Genomic DNA, 10102 nt, shown 5'->3' with positions numbered 1-10102 from the left:
CGCCATTGCACTCCAGCCTGGGTTCAAGCAATTCTCCTGCCTCAGCCTCCTGAGTAGCTGGGATTACAGGCACACACCACCATGCCCAGCTAATTTTTTGTAGCTTTAGTAGAGACGGGGTTTCACCATGTTGACCAGGATGGTCTCGATCTCTTGACCTTGTGATCCACCCGCCTCGGCCTCCCAAAGTGCTGGGATTACAGGCTTGAGCCACCGCGCCCGGCTAACACAGCTTCTTCTAAACGGGGACCAGTGACTAAGGTTCCCTTAGAATGTCAAACACATTCCATGGTGGGATTGAAACCAGAGTGGCTGTTGGGTAGGCTTTAATGCAGCTGTTTCCATCCGTGTTTAACTGGAGACCCTGGTAGGTTTTTTCTTTTCTTTTTTTTCTTTTTTCTTTTTTTTAAGATGGGGTTTCACCATGATGGCCAGCCTGGTCTAAACTTCTGACCTCAAGTGATCCTTCCACTTTGGCTTCTCAAAGTTCTGGGGTTACAGACATGAGCCACTGCATCCAGCCTCTCATAGGTTTTAGTTTGGCCTTTGGTGGTCTATTGCACCTTTTCTTTCCTCACACTCTCATTGTTTTTTAGATTTGTTTTTAACGTATTGGGGGGACATTTCAAATGTAAAAAAATAGAGGCTGGGCACGGTGGCTCAAGCCTGTAATCCCAGCACTTTGGGAGGCCGAGGCGGGTGGATCACGAGGTCAAGAGATCGAGACCATCCTGGTCAACATGGTGAAACCCCGTCTCTACTAAAAAATAGAAAAAATCAGCTGGGCATGGTGGCGCGTGCCTGTAATCCCAGCTACTCAGGAGGCTGAGGCAGGAGAATTGCCTGAACCCAGGAGGCGGAGGTTGCAGTGAGCCGAGATCGCGCCATTGCACTCCAGCCTGGGTAACGAGAGCGAAACCCCGTCTCAAAAAAAAAAAAAAAAAAAAAAAAGTAAAAAAGTAGAATGGTAAAATCTTCATGTAGCCATCACTCTGCTTCAGTACTTAATGGTAAATGGCAGTCTTGTTTTATCTTCTTTTAGCTGCCTCTGTATTACTTTGAAGCAAATCTAAGATATATAATTTTATCTATAAACATTTTGTATATACTAAGTCTATAAGAAAAGGACTTTTTGGCCAGGTGTGGTGGCTCATGCCTGTAATCCCAGCACTTTGGAAGGCCAAGATGGGCGGATCATAAGATCAGGAGATCAAGACCATTCTGGCAAACATGGTGAAACCCCATCTCTACTAAAAATACAAAAATTAGCTGGGCGTGGTGGCACATGCCTTTAATCCCAGCTACTTGGGAGGCTGAATTAGGAGAATCCCTTGAACCAGGGAGTCGGAGGTTGCAGTGAACTGAGATCACACCTCTGCACTCCAGCCTGGTGACAGACCTAGACTCTGTCTTTAAAAAAAAAAAAAAAAAAAAAAAGAAGAGGACTTTTAAAAAACATAACCATAATTATATCGTACCTAAAAACATTAACAATAATGTTCTGTTGCCCAGGCTGGAGTGCAGTGGTACCATCATAGCTCACTGCAGCCTTGCCCTCCTGGGCTCAAGTGATCCTTCCACCTCAGCCCTGAGTAGCTATGACCACAGGCATGCACCAGAATGCTCAGCTAATTTTTTTCTTATTTGTAGAGATGGGGTTTCCCTATGTTGCAATGCTGGTCTTGAACTCCTGGGCTCAAGCAGTTCTCCTGCCTCCCAAAGTGCTGGGATTACAGGTGTAATCTACCTCACCCAGCCCTGAAGCGTTTTTGACAGGCCATTTGTTTTGTAGAATATCTCTCAGTTTGGGTTGTCTGAACTTTCTTCATGATTGGACTGAGTTTATACATTTTTGGCAAGAAAACCATAAAAGTGATATTATATCCTTTCAGTGCACCCTATCAGAGGCACATAGTGTCTCATTATTTGGTGGTGTTAACTAGGATCGCTTGGTTAAGGTAGTGTACTCCAGGTTTTCCTACAGGGATTATTATATTCTTTTTGTAATTAATAAGTATTTTGAATGTATGTAAATAATCTTCTTTCTCTGAAAAGTTTCACCTACTGATGTTATCCATTGTTCTTTACCTGAATCAGTTATTAGTTTCACCATTTCCTCTGTTTATTAGTTGTCAATGTACTGTAAGGAAGAGCTTTCCTTTCTCCTTTATTACATATGTATCTATAAGAATTGACTTAACGGCAGGCCCGGCACAGATTGAGACCATCCTGGTCAACATGGTGAAACCCCGTCTCTACTAAAAATACAAAAATTAGCTGGGCATGGTGATGCACACCTGTAGGCCCAGCTACTCGGGAGGCTGAGGCAGGAAAATTGCTTGAACCCAGGAGGTGAGGTTGCAGTGAGCCGAGATCATGCCACTGCACTCCAGCCTGGGTAACAAGAGCAAAACTCCGTCTCAAAAAAAAAAGAATTGATTTATGGATTCTTACTTTATTTGATGGATGATAATATTAAGTCTTTGGGATTATAGGCGTGAGCCACTGCACCTGTCCACAGTCTTTTTTTCTTTTTTGATGGAGTCTCACTCTGTTGCCCAGGCTGGAGTGCAATAGTGTGATCTTGGCTTACTGCAACCTCTGCCTCCTGGGTTCAAGCAATTCTCTTCCTCGGGCTTCTGAGTAGCTGGGATGACAGGCACCTGCCACCATGCCCGGCTAATTTTTGTATTTTTTTTTTTAGTAGAGACAGGGTTTCAGCATTTTGGCCTGGCTGGTTTTGAACTCCTCCTTTTGACCTCATGATCCACCCACCTCTGCCTCCCAGAGTGTTGGGATTACAGGTGTGAGCCACCGCACCCAGCCCTAAATCTCTTAATATATGGGTTTCCCTCACTTTTTTCTTGTGATTTATGTGTTAAAGAAATCAGGTTGGCTGGGTGTGGTGGCTCATGCCTGTAATCCCAGCACTTTGGGAGGCTGCAGTGGGTGAATCACGCGGTCAGGAGTTCAAGACTAGCCTGACCAATATGGTGAAACCCCGTCTGTACTAAAAATACAAAAATTAGCAGGGTGTGGTGACACGTGCCAGTAGTCCCAGCTACTCGGGAGGCAAAGGCAGGGGAATTGCTTGAATCCGGGAGACAGAGGTTGCAGTGAGCCAAGACTGTATCACTGCACTCCAGCCTGGGCCACAGAGCGAGACTCCGTCTCAAAAAAAAAAGAAAAAAAAAAAAGAAATCAGGTCACCTCTTAACAGTTTCCACATTCTAGATTTTGCTGGTTATATCCTCATGGTGATTTTATTAGTAAACTGGCAGTTAGATCTAGGGGCATGATCAGGTTTAAATTGTTAAACTTTAGGGGGCCAGAAGTACTTCCTACGTGGTGTTATGACCCACTGCTCATTTTTTCTCACCCTTCCCAGAGATTGGAAAGATGTATGAGCATTGTGACATCGATGACTGCTGGTGTCTCTGAGAGAGAAGCCAATGACGCCCTCAATGCCTATGTAAGTAGAGTGCTCTTGCAGCCATTTCTGCTGCTATGAAAGCCTTGTAACATGGTCAAAAAGGTGGAAAGACTAAGTGGTTGGGGTTAGGGGACTGAAGTTCATCATGTCTTGGCTCCCTGAATCAGATTTCTCAATTCTTCTCTCCTACTGTGGGAGCCTATCTCTTGGAGACTTGGACATCTTTCAGTGCAGCTTTTTATTTTTATAGAGATGTGGTCTTGCTATGTTGCCTAGGCTGGAATGCAGTGATTGTTCACAGACATGATTATAGTGCACCGTAGCCTTGAACTCCTGGGCTCAGGTGATCCTCCTGCCTCAGCCTCTGGAGTTGCTGGGACTGTAGGCGTGCACCACCACACCCGACGTCCTTATCTCTTTCTTTTTTTAAATCTCATTTATTTTAAGAGAAGGAAATTATCAGATTTAAAATTTGATTATTCTCCTTTGCAGCTTCCTTAGGAGTCCCATGTTTTCTGGGAGAAATTGAGTTTGAGAACTTTCTGTCTGTGAGTGCAGCTAGTTTGTTTTCCTTTTTCACATTCCAGGTGTGCAAAGGCCTCCCCCAACATGAAGAAATCTGCCTGGGCCTGTTTACTCTCATCCTCACTGAACCTGCCCAAGCCCAGAAGGTAAAACACCCTCGTTCTATACCCATAAACCCTCCTCATATATGATCTGGGATATGGTGGAACTTAACAGTTTACCTGGGGTAGTATGAAACTCTGACCAGAGCTAGGTCACCTTGTTCTCCAAATAGAGTTACCAGTCCCTTTATACTCAGTAAATTGGTCCATCCTCTGACTAAAATCCTTTATCTATCTTTAGATTCTGAAGCTAAATGGCAGTCACGAAAGTGAAAAAACCATACAGTTTTAAATTTTAAATTTATGAGGCAAGGCTAAAAAGGTTGGGATTTAATCCAGGGAACAGAACAACTGTAACCAAGTCCATGAGAGTTTTGGTCCAGAAGAGCATGGCCAGTAGTTTACAGATTCTGCCATTGGCAGGTGAATAGAAAGCAGGCTTAACATTTCAGTAAATAGGATTTAGATGAGACAGCTTAATGTTATGTTACATGATTGGCGCAGTAAATAATTCAGTGATTAGGAGAACACTGGAGTATACTGGAGTCAGACTCCCTGAGGAATATTTTATGAAAACTAGTCTGGAGTTCTTCACAAACTGGAGTCTCCTTTACGTGGTATGGTTCAAGTAGTTTCCCTCCTTGAGGTGAAGGACTAGGCAGGGTGATCTCTTTGAATTCTGTTCTTTTTCTTTTTATTTATTTTGAGACAGAGTCTTGTTCTGTCACTCAGGCTGGAGTGCAGTGTTGCGATCTTGGCTCACTGCAACCTCTGCCCCCTGGGTTCAAGCGATTCTCCTGCCTCAGCCTCCCGAGTAGCTGGGATTACAGGCATGCACCACCATGGTCAGCTAATATTTGTTTTTTTTTTCTTTTTTTAGAACTTAGAACAATTCTAATAATATTTGTATTTTTTAGTAGAGGTGGGGTTTCACCATGTTGGCCAGGCTAATCTCAAACTCCTGACTTCAGGTGATCCACCTGCCTTGGCCTCTCAAAGTGCTGGGATTATAGGGCTGAGCCACTGTACCCGGACTGTTCTTTTTATGATAAAGTAGCAAAATTCTGTCTTCTGCCTCTCCAAGTTTTCCCTTTCCAGCAACTCTGTGTCCTTTGAGTCTTGGTATAATGAGTTAAGTATGTGTCTAGTATCTGGCATTAACTATATGACACTAATAAGAGAAGAGCTTGGAATGGGGGAATTAACATTTCATTGGTTCTTCCCTGAGTAAAGGTGATATGGAGGGAAACAAACATGCTTTGTGCCCAGCATTCTGTTAGACTCTATCCAGGCAAGATGTCATTTGATCCTCTCTCAAAACCATATGCAGTTGGTGGCTCTATCTCCTCTTCCTAACCACTCCCAGTTTACCTGTGAGGTAACTTGGAGGTCAGAGATGATGCCATATGTTCAAGGGGAACCAAAGGAAAATCATTTTCAGGGATAAGAACAGGATGCTCATGGTCCCTTGGCATAGCTGCTTGAATTAATCTCAGGGAAGGATTTATGGGTGTGGGAACCTGATGTGTTTGTACTTCTGCTGCCGGCTGGAATAGGGTCTGGGGTGAGGGTGGGCAGTAAGGCAGCAAGTATTCACAAATCCTTGGTTTCCCAGGAGAGCCAAGGCCATTCTGGGCTGGGACCTTGTCGAGTTAAATTGCTGTTTCATTTTTATACTGAATTTATCATCAAGATCCCAAATGAATGTTTCCAGTAGGGTTGTGTTACAGAGTGATATGATGCAGTCCAGCCCATCCATTTTAAAGCAGTTGTTGGCAAAGATGAGAGTGGATGGGTTGGGTTAAAGTTTAACTTCCTCTTGTGTGGGTTTTTAAAAATCTTTCTGTGTGTGTGTGCCCATCACTGGCTATGTGTGGGTTTTTATAAATACCATTTGAATTCTGTTTAGTTATTTCAGTGCAAATTAGTCTTGCCTGCTGGAAAGGTTTGTTTGTTTCAGGTGATCTGATCCAACCTGGGTAAATCAGTAAACCTCAGTGAAGAGGGCAGGGTATGTGTGGTATTTCTAGCTCTTTGGCTGGCCTATCTGTAAGAGGCCACTGGGTTCTGCAAGGTAAATGCTTATTATGTCATGAATTTGACCACCCAGACACAGCAAGACTAGAGTATCTACTCTTCTTTTTGCCCTTTAACAGCCGCATCCGGGAGGCCCAGGCCCTCTGCGGAAGTGAAGCATTTGCCTCACTGGTTGACCCCTTTGCTAGCTTTCATGTTTACATACTGGAAGTTTCCAAGTAAATCCCCTACCTGTGAGCCTTCTAGGCTGAGCCCCCAGGTCAGGCTTCTTCAAACAAAGGCAGTAAAGACAGAATTAGGAGGACGCAGTTTTAGGCAGATGAAGAACTATCAAGTAATGACTCATTCAGAGACCTTGAGCCACGTCAGAGCATGATGGAAGAATTAGTGATGTATCTCCCTACAGCTTTGATCCTGCTCCCTAAAAGGGTGATTATTTTGTAAAAATACTTCTGTCCTAGAGAAGTTTTAGGTGGGCGTTACTGATGAGGACTGATTGTAATGCATTATTTTAGGCTTCAGCTTAAAGCAACGGGTTTAAGTATTTATATTTGGGGTTAATTCTGCATTTGGAACAGATGGATTTGAGATTCAGTTGTTTCCGAATCTCCACGGCCTGAGACAGGAAGTGGATGTGGTGGAGAAGTAATGGAAACTGAGTCTTCTGGAGCACGTAGAAGCCTGCTATGGGAAAGCATGAGCTGAGGAGCCTCTGTTCATACTGGCAGGCAGGTTCAAGGAGTTAGGGCCAACTCTCTGGAATTTGGTGCGATTAGGATGGATTGAACAGGTGAACAAGAGAATTCAGTTAAGGAGAAAGCAGGTCAGTATTGGCAAAGAATAGAGGATGCATGGGGTGGATTTTGTCTCAGCTGTACCTTCTTGATTTGCATCTGCCCTCTTGGCAGCTCTTAGGAATATTTATATCTTTTATTTATTTTCTTTTTTTAATTTTATTATTTTTATTTTTAAAAAAATAGAGATGGGGCCGGGCGCGGTGGCTCAAGCCTGTAATCCCAGCACTTTGGGAGGCCGAGGCGGGTGGATCATGAGGTCGAGAGATCGAGACCATCCTGGTCAACATGGTGAAACCCCGTCTCTACTAAAAATACAAAAAATTAGCTGGGCATGGTGGTGTGTGCCTGTAATCCCAGCTACTCAGGAGGCTGAGGCAGGAGAATTGCCTGAACCCAGGAGGCGGAGGTTGCGGTGAGCCAAGGTCGCGCCATTGCCCTCCAGCCTGGGTAACATGAGTGAAACTCCGTCTCAAAAAAAAAAAAAAAAAAAAAATATAGAGATGGGGTGTCACCATGTTGGCCAGGCTGGTCTCGAACTCCTGACCTCAGGTGATCCACCTATCTTGGCCTCCCAAAGTGCTAGGCTTACAGGCGTGAGCCTCTGCGCCCGGCCGAGTATATATATTTTCTATTTGGTGTCTGAACCACACAGCTGGGAGCAGGCCTGACTAGGGAACTGTGGTGAGGAGTGAGGCTCAGGTAGATTCCTAAGCTGTGCAGGCAGTGGTAGTCAATAGATAAAGGTAATGGGGAATGGTCTAATGTCAAGGTCTGTCTTCATCAAAGGGTCAAGGACTCAGGCCCAGACAGTTCTTGGTCTAGGTATTTCTCCCAGCAGGCAGCTCTAGAAAGAAGCTTGGGGGCTTTGGGGCCTAGGTTGACACATCACTGCTCTTGACACATTCAGTCACCTTTACTTTCTTTTGAGACTCTCCACTTCTCTCTTCCTCACTGATGTAGGGGTGTGTGTTTGTTTATCTGCTGCTTTTCCAAACTGGTCAGCAACTGGCACGGAGGTTTGTACCACAACTGGCAGCTTTAAGGATATAGTACTCCCAGTACCCAGTTGCCATTTCTTACCAGCAGTTGCGGTTAGTAAAGGTCCCAGATGGAGCATGGAATTAGGCAGACTGTATTTGCTGTCTTCGTCTGATCCTGTGTCTCCTGAGAGAACTTGTCCTCCTTCCCTGTCCTGAGTCTACTCTGCATTCACTTGAATGACAACGTTCTCTAGTTAGCAGTATATATCTTTGGCCTGAAACAGATTTTCTGTCTGCCTCTACTTCCTTTACCCTCTCTGCCCATTCTGTGACTTACCTCTAGGAGAGGGTCCAGGACTTAACTATCAGTATTTGCTGACCAGTACATTGACAGTAATTCCCTGGGTCCCTTTATCGCTTTCTTGTTTCCTTATTTCCTTATTTTTTTGGTCTCCCAACCATCAGCCATCCCCCATCCCCCAGAGGGAGTCTTTCTCTTTTGGGGATGAAGTTTACACATATGGAACACCTCTAACTGTGGGTATTTTCATCATTAGTTTGTTTGACTTAACGACAATAGAGGCAGAAGGAAGTGACAATAGCTAATCTATTAGAAGTCTCTTGTCAAATTAAGGCCAGAGAGCAGATGGTATTGAGGGGTCCATCTCTTTTGAATGCACAGGATGAAAGAGTTTAGAAATGTTGCTGGTGGAGTGGCTCATGTCTGCAGTCCCAGTGCTTTGGGAGGCCAAGACAGAAGAAAGGTAGAGTCTCGAAACTATTGCAGACTCTTACCCTGTCCCCAGCAGCCTCTTCTGGTTATTTCTAACATTGGTACAACAGGTGGTTAAGCATGTTATTGGGCCGGGCGCGGTGGCTCACGCCTGTAATCCCAGCACTTTGGGAGGCCGAGGCGGGTGAATCACGAGGTCAAGAGATCGAGACCATCCTGGTCAACACGGTGAAACCCCGTCTCTACTAAAACTACAAAAAATGAGCTGGGCATGGTGGTGCGTGCCTGTAATCCCAGCTACTCAGGAGGCTGAGGCAGGAGAATTGCCTGAACCCAGGAGGCGGAGGTTGCGGTGAGCCGAGATCGCGCCATTGCACTCCAGCCTGGGTAAAAAGAGCAAAACTCTGTCTCAAAAAAAAAAAAAAAAAGCATGTTATTATAGAATGAGAGTGCCTGGGATTGAATCCTGGTTCTTCCTCGTCTCTTATGTGACCTAGGACAAATTACTTTAAGCTCTCCGTGCCTGTTTCCCCATCTGTAAAAATAAAAATAATAAGTATTATCTATTTCAAAAGGTTGTTAGGTATATCACATGCAGTAATATACATATTATTGTTATATTATTGCTTGCCATATAACAACATCCTTGCTGTACTTTTCTTTTTTGAGACAGGGTCTCTCTTTGTCACCCAGGCTGGAGTGCAATGGCATGATCTTGGCTCACTGCAGCCTCCACCTGCTGGGTTCAAGTGATCCTCCCGCCTCAGCCTCTCTTGTATCTGGGGCTACAGGCACATGGCACTGTACCCGGCTAATTTGTTTTTGTTTTTTTTTTGAGACAGAGTCTCACTCGTTGCCCGACTGGAATTCAGTTGGTACAACCTCGGCTCACTGTGACCTCTGCCTCCTGGGTTCAAGTGATTCTCCTGCCTTAGGCTCCTGAGTAGCTGGGATTACAGGCGTATAGGTGCGTGCCACCACGCCCGGCTAATTTTTGTATATTTATTAGAGACAGGGTTTCATCATGTTGGTCAGACTAGTCTTGAACTCCTGACCTTGTGATCCGCCTGCCTCCGCTAATTTTTTTATTTTTAGTCGAGATGGAGTTTCACCATGTTGGACAGGCTAGTCTTGAACTCCTGACCCCAGGTGATTTGCCCACTTCAGCCTCCCAAATAGTGCTGGGATTACAGGCATGAGCCACTGTACCCAGCCCTTGCTATACTATATTGTTATTATTGATGCCATCCTTGCCACTGGTCTTCAGAGGTTGTGGGAAACTACCTGCCTCATTTCTACTCTTTCTGATGAGACCCTGACAGTACAGAACTCAGCAGGCTAAGGAAGTTGCTAATGAGGCCCCCTAAGGTATTCCTCTTGGAGTCTGGTCTCACTAGAGAGACAGGGTAAAAAAAAATAACTAAGGGGAAGAGAGGCAGTAATCTCACAGAAGAAATTAGTATGCCCTCCCTCACCTCCTCCAGGGTTTGGTATGC

General features: G+C 44.8%; 1 protein-coding gene across 1 annotated transcript in view; it reads left to right on the top strand.

Moving 5' to 3' along the window:
* INTS3 (integrator complex subunit 3) overlaps window positions 1–10102 on the top strand; it is a 48446-nt gene that overhangs the window by 8629 nt on the left and 29715 nt on the right. Inside the window, exons 2-3 of the mRNA XM_032265136.1 lie at window positions 3389–3472; window positions 4021–4104. Coding sequence (XP_032121027.1) covers window positions 3389–3472; window positions 4021–4104 — 168 coding nt within the window. The remainder of the gene's footprint in view (window positions 1–3388; window positions 3473–4020; window positions 4105–10102) is intronic.

The sequence above is a fragment of the Sapajus apella genome, unplaced genomic scaffold (genome assembly GCF_009761245.1).
Source record: "Sapajus apella isolate SASKATOON/1434 unplaced genomic scaffold, GSC_monkey_1.0 scaffold148, whole genome shotgun sequence".
Lineage (NCBI taxonomy): Eukaryota > Metazoa > Chordata > Mammalia > Primates > Cebidae > Sapajus > Sapajus apella.
Note: the sequence above shows the minus strand (reverse complement) of the source record. Positions and strands in the feature narration are given on the sequence as shown.